This window comes from Harpegnathos saltator, unplaced genomic scaffold (genome assembly GCF_003227715.2).
Source record: "Harpegnathos saltator strain DR-91 unplaced genomic scaffold, Hsal_v8.6 scaffold213, whole genome shotgun sequence".
NCBI classification, from domain to species: Eukaryota; Metazoa; Arthropoda; class Insecta; order Hymenoptera; family Formicidae; genus Harpegnathos; species Harpegnathos saltator.
In genome coordinates this window covers 924,871-947,952 of record NW_020229999.1, presented here as the reverse complement: position 1 = coordinate 947,952, position 23,082 = coordinate 924,871, and the positions used below count along the sequence as shown (strand labels likewise).

The window sequence follows — 23,082 nt, the reverse complement described above, 5'->3', positions numbered from 1 at the left end:
TCAAAGTGAAATCGCCCGAAGGAGACAGATCGTCCCGCACGATTGAGACCCCGTGTGAAAGTAAATGTTTTGGGTTTGGGTTATCAAGCTCACGAAGAACGAAGGAGCCAAGCGGGATATGGCATCACCGCGTCGCGTGTCATTTCGTTCGTATGAAAGGCCCACCCGAAAAATCGTCAATCGGGAATCAAAGTTGCGACTCGCGAAATTCACGGGCCTCGCGGCGCGCGGCAAATAAACAAAGAAGAAACATTCGCAAGAGAGCGAGTGAAATTCGAGAAACTCGCGGGAGATTAAGCGAAGAAGCAGCTTGGAAAGTCGGCGGGAGGAGGATCAGAAAGCAATTAAATCGGAAAGTAAAATGGAGGAGTTCGGTTAGAAATCGACGCTCCGAATAAAATCAAACGACGAGCGGAATTAACTCGACTCGCGTGTGCTCGCGGCCTCGCGACAGAAAGGGATGAGCAGTGCCGGCTCGGTAGAAAGTGGTGACCGTTGTCGGGGAGGGACTCTTTATGATCTGAAAGGAACGGGCGCGAGAGACGAGCCCGCAGCGCGCGCGCGCGCGCGCGCGACGGCTGGGCCTGGTAATTTCACTGGCTAGATAGAAGAGGAAGGCGCTTTGGGCGCCTTCTGGGCCCGTCTGGAGAGAGTGAGGACGCACGGCGAAGAGAGTGGTCTCGGATGCTGATGTTTCTGTTCCTCATCAGTAGTCAACCGCGTGTCGCGGTGTTCTATTCATTGGCTCTCGTCCGTGTGTGAACGTGACACGACCCCGGCCGTGCCGGACAGGCGGCGAAAAGCGCGCGAGTATTCACGCGGACAAATCAGATCGCAGAGCGGTGACGGAATAACGGCCGTCCCGGCGTCGATAAACGCGCACGTCGCGGCGAATTTAATTTATTCCGAAGAGCGTCGTCTCGAACCCCCCTGCTCCTCCTCATCGTCTCGTCGACTCGCCGGTCTTTACAAGTGTCAAGTTTATAGTCACGAGTGTGTTGCGATATAGAAGAGAAGGTAGGGATACAGAGCACGCTGCGCTCCGACGGCGAAAAATCGCGGTAATAATTTCACTCTGAATGAGAAACGCACGCGCGTTGCTGAATTCCGCGTTGACGGCTTCGAGGTCCCTGTCAATGAAAGCGGAACAGCGTATCTTTCGATATCCCACCCCCTCATTTCCTTGCCATTTCGAATAACCGCGTCCTTTCACCGATCTGCTCTAAAGTGACAGATCACGCCCGGCAGACGAGATCTCAGACTCGCGACGTCGGCCTTGATCTCGATAGAAAATCCAGGTGAGGCCGTTGATCGGATCACAGCACGTGCGCACTGACGATCGATTCTTCGGAAGGCGACAGGAACGGTCGATTTCTGCCGTCGCTACGACGGAAAAGCCCGGTCCCGCGCAGCTCGCCGGTTCGCCCCAAAGTGTCGTCCTCTTCAGCGCTAATTAAGGTTCTGCAGAAGCGCACAGGTCTCTCTCCAAGACACCAAAGTCCTCAAAATGTTTGTAATTATAGATATTTCGTGCGAATTAGTCAGCCAAGGAATTATAGAGGGAAGTTCTACGGTTCAATTCCGTTTTCGAAAGTTTGAAACTAGTACTGAAGACTCTCTAAAGTCCCTCGAATTTCTTCTAAAGTTCACGTTCGAGTAGTATGAAACCGAGCGAGAAAAAGTCATTCGCAGCAAGCTAATAAATTGGGAATATGTTGGGCGGTGTGTAAGGCGGACTTGGCGCGGACGGAGAGTCCGCGCGCTCGCTGAGCGCGAGAAGAGCGAAGAAAGTCGAGCGATCGAAAACAATAGCGGAGCTCACGCGCGCGCTTTAATTCGCGGCCCGCAACAACGGCGGTGGCTGAAAGTGATATATCCGCCCGCCCCCTCCGTCTCGATTTTGAGCCCGTTGCATAATTCATGCAAAGTAGCGAGCGTTCGCTGCAGAGCCGGACTTCTCAGCCGGAGATCTGCTCCAGATTTTTTCGAGTGCGCAGTCCTGCGCGCGCGGCTAACACAGTTCGCTCTGTCTCTCGCGAGCTCAATTCAGCCGCAATTTCTCGAGCGCGCGGAAAGTATAAATTTCTCTCTAATGCGACCTCCGCGTCTGCCGATAACAACGAACCCTGATTAAAGCCTACGGAAGAGAGACGCGCCTGGAATCGAGAGACCCGACAATTCTGTAATTGTCGGCAAGCTCCAAAGTTCAACTTCACATTCTCTTCAAAGTTTCAAACTCTTGTCTCGGAGAGTGCTAAATTCCCGAGAGTTTCTTCCAAACTCTTCACGTTTGAATAGTCCGATATATAGAGGGGCGACGACTGAGCGGGGAGGGGGGAGGGGGGAGGGAGAGAAGGCGCGTGGTGCGCTTTTTGTTGACGGGTTTGCAACTTTGCACATCGTCCGACGGTCTTACCAGCCGGAAAAGATGCGAGGACCGCGGCCCGGCTGACTTGGATGCGACATCCTCGTCGAGCGCAATTCGGAGCGCGTCGAGGAGCCGCGCGCGCGTGCACGTCGCCGTCGTTGTCAAAGTCGAAAGTTACCGACTAACTTTCACTAATAACCAAAGGTACAGCGGCGCGGCGGTGCGGTTCCGCATGTAGACCGGCCGAACGTTACGAAGCACTAAAAGGCGTGCCACTTGTCTCGGTGGCCTGGTTTCGTGTCCCACTTTTGCGCCGGACTGTACGTGAACGTCTTGGACACGCTAGCGTGAACCCGCTCGCGGTGGCACCGAGCGTCGCCAAGCGTCGAGGAAGCGGCCGAGGATGTGGACAAAGGCTCGGTCGCCAAGACCGAGACGCACTGTGGAATATTTGAGCTGAAAACTGGCCAAAAGTCAATTTTCTTAAAATTATTCCTGCTCTACATGAGTGACTATCCTAGACAGCAGAATATCTGCGGAATATGGGCCGCTATGCTTTTGTTCGTCCGCGATAACACGAAGTGGGTTGAACGAAGTGGGAACATACGATCTTCGATTAGGATTTTAAGGTTCTTGGAAGTGGTAGCGCGAAATTTTTCGTCATGGATTGCTTCGAGGAAGGTATGAAGAAAGGTTTTGGACTATATTTGTTACAATTGAATTGTTATTCGCGTAAATGTACGATTTTGAAAATAGCATTCAATAATGTATCTGTTTGCGTTCTCGCCATGTCAAACTCGAAGAATTCACTTGTACTTCAGGGTGTATCCCTGTTACGTTTCTCGGATGAAATGAAAGAGTAATCTCTCCGGATAAAATATCAGAAAGAATTAGCCGTGGAAAACCGCGGATGTAGTTTTAGCAATTACTTTTGTTTCCTTCTATAATATGAACATAATCACGCAGATTTTTACTAAATTCTGACCAGTTACTAACAAATATGAGACCCGTACCAAGAGAGAAATCTAAACCATTTTTAAAGGAAACATTGGATAGGTTTCTTCTCACTGACCGCCCCGCCAAGAAGAAGAGGTATTTCAATAGATGAAAATGATGTTGATTCTGATGAGGATGGAATACACTCATTGGACGAAGAAATTGAAAGTTGTCTGGTTGAGTACTTATTGTTGCGCAATATTATGCTTCCTTGATTATTAAAATATTCTTACATACATATTTGCGCTTTATTTCATGAGAAACTTATACGAAATCTTTATAATGATCATATATATAATTAGTAGCAAGTTTTCAACCGAAATACGCCAAAAAATAATTTTGGCCAACTTTTTCGCACAAACGTCCCACTGAGCGACGGGGAAAACAGAGGCAAGCTGGAGCTACGATTCGCCCGCGATCGTCGTCGCCGACGACATTCGTCCCCGATCGATCGATATCGCACACACTGGGAATGTCTGTTCGATTGTTTATCGAACGAAACTCTGAATGGAATTTGTTCCTCAAATTTATTCACGCTGCGCAACGATGCCTCGCGCAGCCCGTTCCTGGAATTTATTTTTCGAATTTACGCGCGCATTTTTCTCAATTAAAATTAATAATTTATTTATCGGATTACGGAGGTGAGATTTCTTGCTCCGATTTTCATTCGGTTTCACACTCTGGAAACCTCTTCGAGATGCCCCCCCCCCCCTCTTCCTTTCAGATACGCGTGCAATCGATCTCCGCAATAATTTACTCGTATGCGACAGTGTTAATGGCGTCGTCAATTAATACCCTGAGCCACTCGATCGCATGGATCCCCGCTGGGAGAAAGCTCTCTCGAGCCCTTTCGCCGGTCTCCTCGATCGCCGGCATCGAGAAATCTAACCACGTCGAGGATGAAACCTAACGCCTCTCTCGTTCTCTCTGATGATCCGATTGTTATCGCGGTTATAAACAGCTGTTGCAACGACGGTGTCCGGCGGCAACGTGCCTGCTTCCTCCATTCTGCACAAGTGTAATACTTCTGCTTACGCTGCTTGCTCGATGCGCGCGAGCAGCGGCGGACTAATTAAGCTGGAAATAAAGTCGTTTAGGAGCGATCTAACGCGCACCGGCGAGTCTTCGTGACGCGTGCGATCCCGGTGAACGACCTCGTGACTATGTCTGTTTACACGTTTTAATTTGAACAACCCCCACCCCCCCCGTCTCTCTTTCTCTCTCTCTCTCTCTCTCTCTCTCTCTCTCTCTCTCTCTCTCTCTCTCTAACAGGTGATTCTTTTTGGGACACAGCCGCCGTGCTCGGAGATCGGATCTCCCGTTCCGGCGACGCTTCTATTCCCGTTTGCAACGAAATTTTTAGATAAGGAGCGTTAGCGGCTGTGGAGGACGAGCGTTCGTGTTCATAAGCCATACTTAGCGTCAAACGCGACCGTGATTCTCGAGATAACATTGTGCACAGTCGTCTTCGTGCCAGGCGAATAAACGTGAGAACTGGATGGCCGCGTTGTAGCGGTAAATGTGAAGTAAAACTCGCGCGCGCAGGCCTCGATATCCGTCACGCTTGCATTTTGATGACGAACGACGCGGGAAGGGCGATGAAAAATCGTCGATTCGACGCGTAAGACGCGACGCGCGGCCAGCGTGAGGATCAAGCTCGAGGAGCAAGCCGCAGGGAGTCGACGGTGACGCGCTCGGCCTGAAATTCGATATATACTCGTCTCGCGAGACGCTCGACTTTTACGCTCCGCCGGCCGGCGAATTATAACGATAATCCTGCGCTGACGATTCGCATTATTCGGCCGCGGTCGAACGCGTGAGACAGAATTTTGTCAAGCGAGGCAGGAAAGAAGAACGAGGAGCGCGAGGATCCTTCGAAGAGGGCGGCGAGCGAGGCGGAGCGGAACGACGGAAGACTACCGGGCGCAACTTTCGGGACCTTTCGAGGTGAAATCGTGAGAAACGCGGCGAGATGATGATCCGACCCGGCAGGATCGCCGCGACGGGATCGATCGGGATCGGGACAACTTTGTGAACATGACCGACGACGAGTGACCTCCACGCGTGATCATCGTTGGCCGCCGCGCCGCGACGGGAGAGATGATCGTCCTCAGGAGCGAGTCGCTCATCTCGCTGCTCCTGATCGTCGACGTCTACCGCTGCGTGGCCGCGAGCCGGAGGAATGACCGTTTCCTGAGGAATTTCGGTGAGTGCAGGGATAGGCGACACACGTGCACTCCTCTCCCCGCGCGTCTCGCCGCGGCCGCCGCGGCCGTCGAGGAGGATGTAGCGTTTTCACTCGCTTGAATTTGTCTCTTCTAGGTCAGCCGAAGGAGAAAGCTGAAAATCTGGAAAATGCGATCAACTCGCGCGGCCAGATGAGGTTCTTCGACGAGCTCGGACGTGAGTGACGTTATTGTGTTGCACGAGACGGTTATTACGTTAACGGCGCGCTGAATACGCGCGCGCGCGCGTATTCTCCCGGCGAATTGCGCGATTGAGCGTAACGACGAGAGCGGAGAGAACGAGGTGTTGGGGCGAATTTTAAGGATCGTTCCGAAAGAGAAAGGCATACGCTCGCGCGCGCGCTTACGCTACTTTGAATAATAAACGAACCTGCCGACGCGGCCGCGTCTCGAGTGTCGGGTGTCGAGTGACGGCAGTGACGGAGGATTCGCGCCGCCTTCGACACTCTCTCGTAATGTGTTTAAATATCATTTAAATACAATAGCGCGCGGCTCGAGTATGCCTGATTGTCGCGCGTAACGCTTCGAGAGACACGCCGGACGACGCCGATTGATATAACTTGGAAGAATTTTCACGAGCGAACACCACGCGACGAAGACTGAAACGTGCGATAATTTGCAAAGAATGACGACAGCTCATCCTCTCGATCGAGTAACGTTAATTATAATGGGAGCAACGGACAATTTTATTTCCTCTCGCGACATCATCCGCGACGGATTTCGATGAGCATTTTTAAACGGTTCATCTTGCCTCACACCGATTAAGGCTATCGTTCGTGGTTCGCTGCGCGGTGATACGTTAATTAGATGATCGGGGTGATTGAAATGTCGCTCGACTGCGAATGCATTCGAGCACGCGTGTCCGCATGATGAAGAGAGTCCGTCCACGCGATGAGTATCGGGCGGATTTAAAGAACACAGCAAACCGGTTCACGTTCACCGGATATTCGTATTTGTGAAACTAAGGCAACATGACCTCAATCTTTATCCTCGGGCGACCCGAGGATTTTTCATTATCGGCACTCACGGTGATTATGCGCGAGCATTACATCCCTTATGAATAAATCCGGTTGCTTAATTTTGCGCATAAAGTGCTTCATCCGCATGACGACTCTGTGAATAATCGAGTCGAGAGAGAGAGAGAGAGAGAGAGAGAGGGAGAGAGAGATAATTAAGATGATTACTCGAGTGTGAGTCCTGTCGCACAAAGGGGAGGCTTATCATCGCGTGTATGAATGAAGAAGAAAAATCGGATATCCTTCGAGCGATTCGCTCGACGGACGATACTTTATTCGGCCGAGCGACCGTCCGACGTTTCCCCGCAACGCGATATTTTCCGTCGCAGGAGAGGCGCAGGAGAACTTCGTGATTCACAGTTCAGTTAACAAGGGAGACGAAAACGGAATCGTACTTGAAAGGCCACTTACTGACGCTTACTTTCTACGAGAATATTTATAATGAAGCGGGCACGCGGGCCGGGCCGGGCGGGACGGAAGCACCGTTTTCACTGCGACCTCGGCACATCCATCCCGTCTCTGTCGCTAAAAGCGTTTTACCTGATGACATCCTTTTTATCCTCTCTCTGCCTCTCTCTCTCTCTGCCTCTCTCTCTCTCTCTCTCTCTCTTTCTCTATCCTCTTCTCCGTTGCTACTCGCGAGACAGCACGAGGCTCGATGCACTCGACGAGTCGCTCTCCCCGCACAGATTTTCATTAATTTAATCGTCACCGAAATTTCGCGCTGCTAATGTCGTAAACGTGGCTCGAGTGCCTGTCGCCTATTTGATTTACCGCAAACGAAAGGCCGCCTGTGAGCACCAATTGTGTCTAAATGTTATACACGGTTTCCGGCGACAGTTCGCTCGCTCCTCAACGATCTCGCCACGACGTGTCTTTGTAAACGCTCCGCGTCGCCTCCGTTTTTACCCTCGGAAGCAAAAATACTTTTAAAAGCGAAACCGCACGGCGAAATCGGCTCACAACATCTCAGCGTGCCAAATCCGTTCGACGTAAAAAGTCGTTTCGGCGGGTGATCGGCTGCGTCGAAATCGGCCTTATCTTTTATTTATTAGCGGCGATTTACCGGAGAACGGGTTTATCTCGCCTCCGGACGCCGAATCGCCACCCCATACTTTCGAATATTGCTGTATTTGCTGTAAAGTCGATCCGCCGAACGCGAGTCCCGCGATTTTCCACCCTTCGCGATCCACCCTTCCCGAATGTCAAGTCGGCGACCGGTGGTCTCGCCGAGTTTCCCGGTGATTTAGAATGCGACAGTCCTAGAGCGACGGAATAATTCAGTGGAGAAAGAAATGGAAAATAACACGCGCCGCGTGTTCCTCGCCGACGGCGAAGGTGGGGGACCAATGTGAGACCAAGGGACGACACCGTCGCCGTTGCGGGAAAGCTGACGCCGGTGAAAGCAGCGGACGCCTTCTTAGATCGTGATCGAGACTCGTGAGACATCGGCTTAAGCCAGTCCACGTGCGGAAGGTGTGCACCGTCGCGGATTCCTCGTCACCCCGGTGAAGGTTTGACCCTCGACCGACTGGGCCCGGACGCTGGTCGTTCATCCTCGAGGAGGTTCTGCCGATCGTCATCGTCTCGCTTCGAGATTGGAAAAGTTGGCGACACCCTGCGAACCAGCGACAGATCTCTCTCTCCCCTCGACGGAAGATCAGCGACGTCAAAATGGCGCTGTTCCGACCGGACCGGCAGACTCGTCCAAAGTTTTGTGCCCATCGCCGGAGCCGTCGGTGAAGTTGGCGACTCGTGAGGAAAGTGGATCATGAGTGAAACCGGACTCGTGCGAGTCCGTAGTTTCCGAGGATTCACGGTTCAGAACTGATCGGTGATAAGACAATAGCGAGAGTGCGACCGGAACTCAAAGCTCAAAGGTATCGATTCCAATCGACTGCGAGTCGGGGTTATCACCCCGCAGTAAAGCTGAGATCGCGCCGCCCATCGGAGATATTAATTCCAACATCAGTCGAAGGTTACCGCGAGTGAAGCGCGACTGAACTCCTCGAATTTTGCGCGAAACTCTTCCCCGTCGAACGAGCGGTTATCGCGTTTCTCCTCGATCATCTCCTCTCCACGATCTTCAAGTGTACGCTGAGCCTGTGATGACGCGCAAGGCCTCCTCGAAGTGCTAAGCGGAAGTCGATCATGAACATCGCGCTCGCGCTGCTCCTCATCACCGTGGCGAGCGCACTCGATCACCATGACGCCTACGCGTGGAGTAGACGCAGGGAGGACTTCAAGGTCGCCGCGAGCCGATCGTTCGTGCCGAGCAAGGTCAAAGAAACCCGCGCGCTCAGACCGACTCCGGCTGTGCAATCGATTCGCAGGTCGAGGATATCGAGTCCGTTCGCGGACGACGCTCTGCAAGACTCGACCAGAAGACACGCGCTCGCGGGGAACGCGGGGGACGAGTCACAGGATCCGTGGAGTCCCGTCAGGACGCGGCAGGACCTGACGCGCGAGAACCGAGCCATCGAGAACACCCTGAAGAACGCGGTCGGCAGACCGTCCTTGGGCAAAGTCGAGCAGTATCAGTACTTTTCAAACTTCCCCTACAGCGGCGACGCGGCTGTCGACGCCATTTTGGAGAACGTCGAGCACCCGAAGAGCACAGCGTTCTTGCCCAAGGACACCGCGGATCACTTCTTGGATCACAACGCGGAGGAAGTGGACTGGAGCGCGCAGGATATATTCGAGAAGGACTCGCAGAATGAAGAAGAAGAAGAAGAGCAGATGGTAGAGGACGAGAGGGAGGAGGGGGAGGGAACGAACGTGCAGGACTTCCTGGACGAGATCAAACGGAGGCGGCTGAGCGGCGATCTCGAAGGACTCGCGGCAGGAGGACACCGACAAGGCAGACGGAGGAAGCTCACCAGCCAGCAGCAAGGTGCGCTGCTGGTGGAGACGCTGAGGAAGAAGCGAAATCACACCAGTGACCATCGAGGACACAGCTCTAATCTGCAGAGCGGCATTATGGACATGCTGGGCAGAAGTATGTTCGCGGGCGCGCGGAAATGGAACGGAAGTATCGCGCTCGTCGTCGGAGTGACGACGATTTCAGGCCAGCGTAACATTGTCGATCGTTCTTGGAAAATGCGAGGGACAAAGGTCGAAGAGCGTAAAATTGTTCGGCAGCTGCGCGAGCTGCCAAGCGACGACGCGCGGTCTTATCTTGCAAGGGGAAGAATATTCCATTTTCCACTGTTAAGAAAAGCGATTGAACGGCTTACCTTTCCTCTTCTGAGCAATGATTATCTTGAGCGCGGAATACGTTCTTACGCTGGGAAAAAGAATTTAGTATCTCTAATAAAACGGTTTGTTGTAGTTGAGGCATTTGTTAATAACAACCAAATATCTTGTTTTATATAACAAAATATTTAGTTGTCTCAACCAAATATATATCTTTTTGCTTTGTTCTCCGGACCAAATGATTTTGTTCTTAGACTTCATATATAAAAATTAAGCATTTTAGTTATTTTATCCATAAAAATTACGTAATAACGAAATATTATTTTACATAAACTAAAATAATGCCCAATGGATACTATTTTGTCTTTCTGTGCACTAAAATTTAGATTTTATATATTAAGAAAAAATTATAGTATTTTTAACAAAATTCATATCAGTTAAAGCTTTTTGGTTGCAAAAGTATTACGTTATACGAACAAACCGTAATCAAACAAGATATTTGTTTAATAGGAACAGGAAACAGTTTTGTTGGGCATATTTTAACCAAATTATTTTGTTGTTACAACAAAATTTTGGTTCACGCAACAATACATTTTTCCTAGTGTAACAATGGCCTCAAAGTACACTCATCGTAAATCCGAGAAAAACTCATCAAGTACTGAAGAAAAAAAAAAAAAAAAAGAAATTTATGTAGAAAGCAAGCCGAATCTGTTTTTTTTTTTTTCATATTCTTGCTCTGATTGAATATCCTTGGGACTGAAGTACTAAACTTATTCAAAATGTAGATTCGACGCTCACGATGAGCTTTGAGAATATCTAAACTTATGAAATACTCATGAGGCACTTTTCTACGTGTAGGGTGATCCTGACACGATACTTTGTATTCGTCATTCTCAAGACTCCGTGAGACACAGATCGGCGTCAGCGAGTTCCCTCGGCGTTATCGACGCGACAGAATAAATTGTTCACGAGCCAATTGTCAGCGGGCGCGTCACACGTAGGCGCAGAAAAAAGCCCGCGGCAGGGTGTCTCCGATGAAATTCATCGGAGGGCGATATCGGTCTTTCGGAAAACGCGGCGACGCGGAAGAACGTAATTGGCGCGATGGCTCATGGAGCTGCAGCCGCGCGACAATGGGCGAGCAAACGCGTCGACATCGCGGTGTCGGTCCGACAAATTTCGACGGTGGATTGTTCTCTGACGAGAGAGAAAGAGAGAGAGAGAGAGAGAGAGACGTCTCTTCGTCCCCTCGCGCGCCTTTCTCTCTCCGCAATAAAAATTAATACATCGACGATACAACACGATATATACCGATAGCGCGACCGCTCGAAGGCGACGACGCTAATTACACGCGGAACCTGCCGCATCTCTGTTTCAGTGATACCGCAGACCTGCAAGTACAAAGGTGCCAAGTTTGAGTGCGGCCTCAGCATTAGCTGCGTCCTAGGCGGCGGCCGACCGGTCGACCTCTGTTCCGGCGGCTTGATATGGAGCTGTTGCGTGGACGACGACGACATACCTGAGAAAGTACCGCGACCGACGATGGCTTTGCTGCAGAATGCCAGTAAGTTGTCGGCGAGCGAGCGAGCGAATTTTTCGCGCACGCGGTGCGCATTGTGTGTGCCGCGTGCGCGTCGTTCGGGGGGAGGGAGGAATTGAAAGGGGGTGACGAATTGCAACGTTCATCGCGCGCGGGAAAATTCTCGAGCGACTCTCGAGGTCCTCTTTGCCCGTCGCCTTTGCCGCGGTTAAGGTGAGTTTACGACACCTCGCGGCAGGAGAGTCCGTGTCGCCGAACGTTGCTGATTCCTGAACCGAGACTTCGAGGTTGCGTCGTGAGCAACTTGTAACACATCTCTCTCGAGTCCTGAAATCTCCAATCTCGAGCTTCGCTCGAGCGCGCGGATCGCCGACAAAAGCGACGCGTTCGTTCGATGCGCGCGCGATGTAGAGCGCCAACGAGAGGCCGCTCGAACTCAGCATTCGCCGGCCGAGAACAGACCGAGCGCGAACGAGTTTGCCTTTTAATAACGTCTCGCGGAGAATGTAGGCGCGCGCGCGCGCGCGCGCAATCTCGTAATCTCGGCAGATCGGAGTTAATCGGCCGGGACGAGTGAGTTCGGAGAACGCTGAGAACGTCCGGCCGTGTAGTCGCGAGGTAGCTGGAAGGAGGCACCACCTCGGCTGGAAGTAACCCGATTTCTATCCGGCGACATCCGAAATTACACAACGTCCAACGACGTGCAGGCAACGTCGCGCTAGCGAGCGCATAACAACGACGACGACGACGACGACGAAGTGCCGGGGGGGGGCACTTTCAAATACAGTTATTCACACCTAGTTTGCGACAGCACAGCGTCGGCCGCGGAACTTTACGCGAGCGTGCTTTCTCGAGAGTCGCCGCGAATCGTTCACCGTAACCGCGTGACCATCAATACAATGGCGCGATTAGGAGCGCGCGAGGACATCATGTCACCTGGACTGGAATGAGACAATCGCGCGGATTACCGTACGCGGTTGCTTCCTAGTTACACATTCGCGTCCGCACGACTTCCTTCCCGCCGCGGGAAGGACTCCGCGACCATCATGTTCGAGCCTCTAACGTTAAGGCATCCTCGAGCACAGAATCGCGCTCGCTGAGCCGAGCCGAGAGATTCGGCCAGCGCGCGCGCTTCGCACCACGCGAAGAATCTCCGCGCGACGCGAGATTCCGACCAGCTAACAGCAGCATCGTTACGTTGCCCAGCGTTTGCCATAAACCTCGGCCACCAACAGCCATACGTGGACGACGACGTGCACATTTACAGCAGCGACCTGCGACCCGGCAGACCCTCGAGCCATCGACCCACGTACTCGCACGTGGCCGGCAGCGTCGGCAGCGGGGCCGGGAAGCCGAGTAACCTCTACGAGCCGTCGTACGCGGTCTGGAGCCACGATCGGCCGCCGACGAACGATCTCGCGTCGGTCAGTCATGAGCGACCGGTATACGCCAATCGTCCGCACCACACGGTCCAGCTGGACCATCCGCAGGACGAGTACGCCCCGGCTCACGCCTCCGGCGTGCACGTGCCGCTCGAGGACTCGTCCAACGCCGTCGACTACTCCAGATTCCGTGGTAATCGCATGAGAACGCACGTCGCGGACGTGCTCCGCCGAGAGTCTCGTCGAAAGCGACTCGTCGCGCGCGATCCGACCTCGGAGAGGTTTGCCACACTAGGAAATAAAATTTGCTATCTCTAACAAAACTGTTTGGTTGAGGCATTTTTTAATAGCAACCAAATATCTTGTTTTATATAACATAATATATTCAGTTGTCTCAACTAAACTTTGTTCTCTGACTCAAATGACTTTGTTCTTAGACTTTTTATATAAACAATTAAAGCATTTTAATAATTTCATCCATAGTGGATACTATCTTGTCTTTCTGTGCACTAAAATTTAGATTTTATATATGAAGAAAAAATTATAGTATTTTTAACAAAATTCATCTGGTTAAAGCTTTTTGCTTGCTATAACAAAAGTATTACGTTATCTCGAACGAACCGTAATCAAACAGGATATTTGTTTGCAGAAACTAACACAGTTTTGTTGGGCGAATTATTTTGTTGTTACAACAAAATTTTGGTTCACGCAACAATACATTTTTCCTAGTGTAGGGTTGCCAAATCCAAAAGTTAAAATTACCGGACATTTCTTCTTTGATAACAAACCCAAACCGGACAGAAATAATAATCATAACGTTACATTAAATACAAAATATGACGAGAATTTATTTACAATATTAATTTCTAAACAATTTTATGAACAAGATTTGATTGAATAAAATAATAAACTATTACTTTCTTAATATATATGGAATAATGGATCAGCAGATTATCTACTAGATGGCTTTTCGTGGCGCTCGATCGTTTGTACACTAGGAAAAATGTATTGTTGCGTGAACCAAAATTTTGTTGTAACAACAAAATAATTTGGTTAAAATATGCCCAACAAAACTGTTTAGTTCCTGTAAACAAATATTTCGTTCGATTACGGTTTGTCCGTATAACGTAATACTTTTGTTATGCAACCAAAAAGCTTTAACTGATATGAATTTTGTTAAAAATATAATTTTTTCTTAACATATACAATCTAAATTTTAGTGCACAGGAAGACAAAATAGTATCCATTGGGCATTATTTTAGTTTATGTAAAATAATATTTCGTTATTATATAATTTTTATGGATAAAATAACTAAAATGCTTAATTTTTATACATGAAGTCTAAGAACAAAATCATTTGGCCCAGAGAACAAAGCAGAAAAATATATTTAGTTGAGACAACTAAATTAAAATTTTGTTATATAAAACAAGATATTTGGTTGCTATTAAAAAATGCCTCAACTAAACAGTTTTGTTAGAGATACTAAATTTTTTTTCCTAGTGTGGGATCGCGCGGCTGTGATCGCGTTTCGTGGACTTTAGGTAGCTGGTGTGTGCTTGTCTTACACTCGTTGGGCTTTCTCGGACGCTGCGACGGAGCGGAGTTCGTCGAGTCGCGGGGATTTTTGACGGGCGCGCTTCATTGTTGACGCGGGCTGTTGCGATCGCGGTGAAGAAAGCGCGACTTGAATCCCGATCTAATCGCGTTGGAGCGCGGGGACAGAGTCGGCCTCGCGAGGTGATTTCCCAAACCTGACTGATCTAACGGATAGATAACTCTAGCGGGTCACGATCAGCTGATTGGTTCTGAGAAAGAATCGCCACGAGATACGATTGTGACGGTAAGACGCGACGAGACGAACGAGGTGGACGACTAGTCTGAAGCGGACGACGACGACGACGACGACGACGACGACTATCTATCGCAGGACGACACAAAGAGCCGTAATTGTTACTAGAGTCTGTTGCAACGGCCGCTAGAAGCTACCGATCCTACAAATGGACTCTCCGAGTGATCGCCGGGATTCACGATCGAGACTACACTCGAGCACGCACGCAATTTCTCGCACGGAAAACTGCATGAGAACTGGGCACTTTCGCCGACACCCACCGCACGATCTCGTCACTCGTGAAAACAGTCGAGAAACTAAACTTGTTGAAAAATCGAGGAACGCTGGAAGACATAAAGTGACGCCATGAGACGAAGGACTCAGAGGAGGAGGTGCGATAAATAAGGACGACGAGATACCGACCGCCTAGCACGATTTACACACGCGGAAGAAAGAATGATATTAAAATTATTTAATTAATTTTCTCTCTCTAAAACCCACACCGAGCCACTTTGGTCACTTAAATATTAACATAGATTAGAAGGTAAAGATAAGACAGGGTGTGTCAGCGATCGGAAAATGAGTGGATAATGTAGAATACAATTTTTCCATACGAAGCTTCGTTTTCGAGAAAGAAGAAGTTGGAGATTTGAAAGACTGGGCTATTTTTCTCGTTCGACTGCGCGTGACAAATTCAAACAATATAAAGATAACAGACGTGAAGAATCGTGTAGCTAATTTCTTACGGATATATGATGATGGCTATCACGTTTCTATTTCCTCTCTCTCTCTCTCTCTTGAAGATCTTGGAAAAGATCGCGCGTGGATTTTATTCGCACCAAGAGCTCGCGAACGAACGTATCTCTCCAACACATGAATGTAATTACACGACAAAACAAACAAAAGGGTTGCCGGGGATCGCGTGAATTCTCTTGCACCACGCCTGCGTGTGTTTTCTGCTTTCCGTTTCTCACCAGGACTCCCGAGCGATCTACGAAGCAAAGCACGCTCAAACGGCCGTTTAACTTAACTCTGCAACGAGACGATCGCGCAGATCACAATCAGCTAATGAGTTCTGAGTGCAAGCTTACGCCTCACATTTATGGTGTATCCCCGTGTGTTTTTCCTCTCAAAGCGCATCTCACGACCGCACGACCGCGTTTCTATTCATCCACCGAGTGTCATCACTTCTCTTTTTCTCTTTCTCTCTCTCTCTCTCTCTCTCTCTCTCTCTCTCTCTCTCTCTCTCTCTCTCTCCCTTTCTCCATCTCACACTTTGTGTCACAGCTATATAAAAAGAAAAGAAAGGAAGAAGAAAAACGCCAACACCCCGAGACATCCTGTTCCATCGAACGCGTGCTCGGAACTCGCGATGACTAAATCAACTCGTTCTTTCAGGCTGCGGCGAGCTCTACACCAGGAGCAACAGGATCGTGGGTGGGCACTCGTCCAGTTTCGGCAGCCATCCGTGGCAGGTGAGGTCCTTCTACTTCTTCTTCTTCTTCCTCTACTATCCGCGAGAAGCGCGGGCCGGCCCCATAAATATCTCCCTCGGCTCGACCCGCAAAAGCGACACGCTCCTCTTTTACCTCTCTGCATTATTCATCGGCAACGAGCCATCAATTTGCTCGGTTCGCCTGCTCTCGTGTAGAGACAGGGTGGGCGAACGAATAAAGGAGAGAGAGAGAGAGAGAGAGAGAGAGAGAGAGAGAGAGGCGCGAGGGAAAAATAATCTATTAAATCTCCGCCGAGAAGAGGAGATCGCGGCGAGTCGTGACGCGCCGCGGATGCATATTTCATGTAATGCGTCGGTGTAAACTGGCTCGGCCGCGTGTGTTAGACGTTAGACTTTTGTTGCAGGCCGCCATTATCAAGTCGGGATTTCTCACCAAGAAGCTGTCCTGCGGAGGCGCCCTGCTGAACAACCGATGGGTCGTCACCGCGGCGCACTGCGTCGCGACGTTAGTATTTCATTATCTTTAATTATGTTTTTTTTTACCGGCGCGAGACGAGTAACGAGAGCGTTAACCGATGTGTCTTTCGCACCAGGACACCGAACAACAATCTCAAGGTTCGACTCGGCGAGTGGGACGTGCGAGACGCGTCCGAGCGGCTCCTCCACGAGGAATACAATATCGAGAGGAAAGAGGTTTCTGTCTTTTTCACTTTTTAAGCGAGATGTTCTAAATCGTCGGGTCGGTTAAAGAAGGCTGGACGTTACTTCGAATGTGCACATGTTTCACTCGACTCTTCGCGCAGTTGCGACGTTCTCGGCGCGATCGAAATTTGCACTAAGCGCATCGCGAGATAATTCGACGCAGCGTCGAGCCAGCGATCACGATAAGAGCCGGTATGAACGACAGGTGCACCCGCAATACTCGCCCACCGACTTCCGAAACGACGTGGCTTTGGTGAAGCTGTCCAGGACGGTAGCTTTCAAGCAGCACATCGTCCCCGTCTGCCTGCCGGCGAGGAATTTGAAGCTCTCCGGCCGAACCGCAACCGTTGCTGGTTGGGGACGGACTAGGCATGGTCAAACTTCGGCGCCATCCGTACTTCAAGAAGTCGACGTCGAGGTGAGTATCACAACTCTCGCTCGTTTCTTCTTTTTGCGGCGAAACGCTTCTTCGACGGATCGTTTTGCACGCACGATTATTATTTTATACTCAACAATACCATTTGTAGATATTAAATGTCGTTGCCAAGATTTTATGTGGCAGCAGCCACGTCGAGAATTTTCCTCACAAATTTATATAATCAGATAAATAAATATAATACAATTATAATTTAATTTAATGGTGAATAATCAGCAGGACATGTTTTTTTTTTTTTTTTACTTTGTTATATCATGTTTTTGTGCAGGTAATACCGAATGAAAGGTGTCAGAGGTGGTTCAGGGCAGCCGGCAGGAGGGAAACCATTCACGACGTATTCCTATGCGCGGGTTACAAAGAGGGTGGACGGGACTCTTGTCAGGTAACGGGGATTGATATCGCGCTTTCATATCAATGAAAGCGTCGCATATGAAGCAATACGAGTCAATATTTGCGAATTAATGCTCAACAGGGCGATTCCGGCGGACCGCTCACGATGTCCGTGGAAGGCAGGCACGTTCTGATCGGTTTGGTTTCCTGGGGCATCGGCTGCGGTCGCGAGCACTTGCCCGGTGTGTACACCAATATCCAGAAATTCGTGCCGTGGATCGATAAGGTCATGAGCTAAAGCGCAAAAGAGATTGTCTCGTCTCCAGTTCCTTCGAAAGGGGTTTCTTCTTCCGGGCGCTTCGCCCGAGAAGAAGAGGAAGAGGAGGAGAAGGAGGAAGAAGAAATATTTGCGAGAACGACGGGCAGTTACCAAAGTCGTAAGACGTACTTCAAGGACTCCCCACAACCGTGTTCGGTTAGTCGACCGTTGTTGAAGAACGGACTCTCACTGTCGGAAACACTCCGGGAAATGTGATGTTTTGTGGATTATATATATTCGAAAATGGCAAGAAAAGGTTAATTTTAACGGAGCTACGAGTACAATGTATTCCGACGATCGATCGTGGCGGCGGTAAAACAGAGTGTTTAAGACACTGAGTAACGATATACGTAAAGATGTTTCATGCGAAGGACTTTTAAAAGGTTTTTGGTTTAAGCGCCTCGCCGTTGTTACTCGAATCGCGAACAACTCGTCGCCTTACATATTAAGATCGAAAGATACGATTTATTTACGAGCCTGTTTGTTTGAGCTTTCGTTGCAACTCAAACTTGATTCAACTATTTTTCAAATCGTGAAACAAGAAAACAACATTACGACTAATGTCGCTGATTTTCAGCTATCATGTCCGATAATTTTACGTCGTTCTCTTGGTGAATTTAAATAAACATGTTTTCCCTTTACGACGCGAGAAACACGTAATTTTTATTTTCATTGGAACATACACAACATGCCGTTTGTTCGCGACGAGATTTATCTCGTATGAAAAATCTAATTTTTAAGAGATGAATTCATGCAAGGAGACCTGATTTCCCGACAAGTACAACGCGGAGCTTTCTTCAACTTCTTTCTGACTACGGATACTTACTGTTACTTACGGTTACTTCGTCATTCTCTGAAACTTCATCGTCGATAACTTACCTTTGGTTATCGACTACCTGTAAGAGTGAACACTGCCTATCCATTAATCCGTAAGCATTCGCAATCGCAGGGTAACTCAAATATATTCAGAAATCATCTTCGGCAGTTAAAACAGGATACTACGAGCAATTGCAACAATTGCTATTAATTCCACGCGGATCGACTATTCTACTTAAAATAAATAATTTTTTTTGTAAAATCGATCCAAAGGCTTTAAGATATAATTTTTAACGTTTGCTTGCACTTCAGAAAATCATTGACTAAATATAAACATTCAAAGAGTTGAAAAACTTAGAAAGCAAAGGACCAAAAAGAAAAAGCTGACATCCTTAACAAAGACAAGCTTCAGCAAGGAACATCGTCGAAAGACAATTTCAAATAGTTTCAAATAGTAATAAATCAAATTAGAAATTAAAAATTGAAATTTTTCAACAGAAAGAAAAAAATAAAAAGTAGAGCAAAAAACTGCAGAAAAGTCCTAATATTTCCATAAAAATTTCAAGCAAGTAAATGCGTAGCAATCTTTTATATATATATATATATATATATATGTATATGTATATGTATGTATGTATGTATGTAATTGCAATTTCCAAACAGCAGAATTGAGAAAGAAACAAGTCGAATAGGAAAGATTGCAGGAATCCTAGTCGCAGACTGTTTGTTTGAGAGCGCATTCGCGGATCCGCTCCTGTCGTCTACGAGAGCAGAGAAAGAGAACGGGGTTGGGCACGGAGAATGCGCGCGCGAGAAGTGCACCTACCCCGATGCAGGAGGGTGTCGGGGGCGGCAGGAGGGAGAAAGCGAGAGCAATGGTGGAGGGTAAGTTGCTAATTAGAGCCAGATTAAACGCTTGTCTGGGGAGCCATTTTCCTTGCCGTTCCTCGCCGTGGCCGTAGGAGGATGAGCCGGAAGGAGTAAGAGGGGTGGAAAAATGGGGGGCTGCGGGGGCGGCCGACGCTGCCAGAGAAAGGAGGAGGACAAGGAGGAAGGGGAGAAAGAGGGGGAGAAGGTGGAAGAGGAAGAGGAGCAGGAGGAGGAGGAGGAGGAGGAGGAGGAGGAGGAGGAGGAGGAGGAGGAGGAGGAGGAGGACGACGACGACGACGACGACGAGGAAAAGTGGGCGCCGAGGGGAGAGCGGGGAGTGAACGACGGAACGCCAACGCAGGCGGGAGGGGCGGGCTTAATGAAAAGTGTTTGCCCCGTAAAAGTTAAGATTAATTGGCGCTCGGGGGGTGGTTACCGCGATAATCAGCCCGGGCCAGTGGTTTTCAAACTCACCCACTGGATCACCGCCGTTCTCTTTTCGGGAGGTGCGACCGGGTATACGCGTCGACTGGTTCTTGCCGAGCCGTTCGTTCATCGTGTCGATATTTCGCGATGCCGCGTCGCGTCTCCCGGGGCGAAAAGTACAGTGATTGGGCGCGAGCTCGCTGCAGCGCGGATGACTCTTTCACGATCGCCGCGGAAGATTAAGCCTAAAAATGTATCCGGCCAGTTGCCACAAATATGCGCTCACTACCGCCGAATAAAATGTCTCCTCGGTTCTGACGAGAAACATCGCGCGCAGGAAAAAGGTCAAATTCTTCCACGATTATATAGAAATCTATATTTCTGTGAAATATCCTGAATTCTCTTCTCGATCGCGCATCGTCAAGACACTGAGATCGGACAGACGGAACTCCGTTCCGTTATATAACTTTATTATAAGCCTAAACGAACACTTGCGAGCAAAAGCACGTACTCAAACTTGTATCATCCGGCCGCCGGAGATAACCGATAAAGCGGCTCTATTCTATTTTCAGCGATAATCACAAGGCGACATAATTAGAGAAATTTAATTACGCGTTTTTCTCCGCGCGGCGCCTTCGTTCACGGTTGAGCACAGCTGGAATGGGAGGTTAATTTGGCGACACCTAGTTTCATTAACAACGCCATTAAAAGTAATGGCCGGCGAGGGGGCGAAGTCGGTCGCGAGGCCTCCTAGGGGGTTGGGAGATTCTAATTACGGACTAGGACTTCTCTCCGGAGTGGAGTACGTAAGGCGGGGGCGACGGCGACGGCGGCAGCGGCAGCGACGGGGTGAGCCGGTCGAACGCCGTGATGCGGAGGGGGTTGGAGCATCGGGTCGAAAGACGCTATGATATTCGTTAAACGGCATAATTGCACCCTCCGGAACGGAACTCGCGTAATTGTGCCGCGCCCGACGACGTCGTGAAAAACTTATCGCCGAACTGATTATACGTCTTGCTCGGTGATTATTGAAATCGCGCGATTAATTTCCGCATTTGAAATGATAGCTAGAGACGAGAGAGAGAGAGAGAGAGAGAGAGAGAGAGAGAGAGAGAGGGGGAGAGAGAGAGAGAGAGAGAGAGAGAGAGAGAGAGAGAGAGAGAGAGAGAGAGAGAGAGAGAGAGAGAGAGAGAGAGAGAGTGACTCAACAGGAAAAGGAGAGAGAAAGAGAGAGAGAGAGGGAGAAATAGATAGAAACGGCACCCTGTGACACATCATTGCGCGCGGATCTCCAGATGCGATCGCGCGATAAAAATTATTTAAAACGTTAAACACACGTCGAAATTTTCGTGCATGTATCGCGCGCGTGCGCGTGATATCTTAATCGGCGTGATAATAAATGAATAAATAAAAAAGATCGAAAGAGGAAGAGAGAGAGAGAGAGAGAGAGAGAGAGAGAGAGAGAGAGAGAGAGAGAGAGAGAGAGAGAGAGATCTCTCTCGATGATCTTCTGTATAGATTCTTAAGGAACGGACGATATTATGTAAGACTCGCGTTCGTGCGGTGAGATAAAGACGATAATACAACTAATCAAAAGGCGATAATTGCACGATCGTGCGTGCACAGCTCCAGTTGAAAAATTACAAATCGATCGTCCGGGACTTTATTTGTTATTATCGCTCCTCGATCTAAAGTGGGACGACGCGCAGCCAGCCGATGGCCATGTGATGGCTTATTTATCGTGGCAATAAATACGGCTCACTTCATGAGCCCATTTGCACCGACAGAGTAATCGTTTGCAGCTCGTCCGACGTAGGCGGGCACAGGTGATTCACGCGTATTGTCTTATCGAACTTATTGGACGCACGTAACGCCGCGTTATCTGCGTTACTAATCGGCGACAGTGAGCTCCGGTAAAGAAAAAGAAAAAAGAAAAACGCGCTGCTTGTTAATAAAATCTCGTGTAACATGCGCGCGCGCGCGCGACTATTATCGCATGCGTGCGTATTGATCAACAACAGATGTATCGATAATTACCATCGCGTCGTCGGGTATTATCAAATTGATAAGGAGGCGGTGCCGTGCCATGAAATTGCCCGTAATAAACGCGCCGATCGCGCGTCCATGACGTGAAACTCGCATGAAACTCGAAATTCCGTCCGATCGGGACCGATCGGAAATTTACGCGCTAATGAATTTTCCATAATGTAATATCTGCCTGATTGATTCAAAGGGTTGCAGGCGGGTGAGATGGGGATGGATTCTGACGGACGGAAACTCGACTGATGACTTATCTTACAATCGTAAAAAAATCACATCAGGTGAATCCACCGGGCCACGTCGGTGTCTTTTATGAGATGCGTCGGTCGATAAAGGCCACGCATTGCACGAAAGATAGACAATTACGAGTCCGGGGAGAGTCTCCGCCATGCTTGGCGAAGGAACGCGCGGGAGAGTCTTTTATCTCGCCGATGCCGCTGTTTGCGTAACGTTACATAAAGCATCGAGTGCTACGAAGTAAGTGGTGTCACTTTAGCGACAATGTAAGTGAGCGAGGAATTGAAATTAGGCCGATAAACGAGCGTTGGACAATCGATAAGGCGCAATTAACGATCTTTACATAAATACAGACGCGCGATAAGAGGATACGCGACATCAATTAAGATTTATCGGCGGCCGGCGATAACCGATCGATATAACGATCCGGCAATCTTATCCCGCGGATAACGAGCGCGACGTGTAAATTAATTAATGTCAAATCGTTAATTATTGCTGCGAGAGAGAAAGGCAGCGGGTGAGGACGGAGGCGGGAGAGAGAAAGAGGAGGGGACGCGATAGCGCGCCCTTGTCACCGTTTATACGTTATTATCGTGAAAGTCACGAAAGTCGGATACAGTCCGGCAATCGATATTATCGCGCGATGGAATAGTTTCTGAGACTTTGTACCGCTGCGCTCGACGCTGTTGAAAAATATCGAAATTCTCGTCGACCGCTGTTCGCGTTCGCGATCGCCATTAGCGTTGTCGTTGCGTTGCAATGCGTGAGAATTAAACGTAAAATCGCGCGCGATATTATTCTCGATATTCACTTGAAAAATGTCTTCGTTTCGATATTTGGAGAAACAATAAATTCGCGCTGCTTCACATCGACCTGGC

At 49.2% G+C, this 23,082-nt stretch overlaps 1 protein-coding gene across 3 annotated transcripts; it reads left to right on the top strand.

Moving 5' to 3' along the window:
- Positions 1 to 743: 743 nt before the first annotated feature.
- On the top strand, positions 744 to 18,457 carry LOC105192641 (serine proteinase stubble). 3 transcript variants are annotated; one of them, XM_025298334.1, is made up of 10 exons: positions 744 to 1,017; positions 4,728 to 5,570; positions 5,687 to 5,767; positions 11,200 to 11,385; positions 15,971 to 16,047; positions 16,433 to 16,533; positions 16,622 to 16,721; positions 16,936 to 17,148; positions 17,435 to 17,548; positions 17,639 to 18,457. In XM_025298334.1, the coding sequence occupies exons 2-10, from the start codon at positions 5,465 to 5,467 to the stop codon at positions 17,792 to 17,794; spliced, it is 1,134 nt and encodes a 377-aa protein (XP_025154119.1). In that variant the 5' UTR covers positions 744 to 1,017; positions 4,728 to 5,464; the 3' UTR covers positions 17,795 to 18,457. The 3 variants fall into 3 exon arrangements, with proteins under 3 accessions (XP_025154119.1, XP_011155210.1, XP_025154120.1); XM_025298335.1 differs by lacking the exons at positions 744 to 1,017; positions 4,728 to 5,570; positions 5,687 to 5,767 and adding exons at positions 9,239 to 9,624; positions 12,568 to 12,936; XM_011156908.2 differs by lacking the exons at positions 744 to 1,017; positions 4,728 to 5,570; positions 5,687 to 5,767 and adding an exon at positions 8,274 to 9,624.
- Positions 18,458 to 23,082: the final 4,625 nt, after the last annotated feature.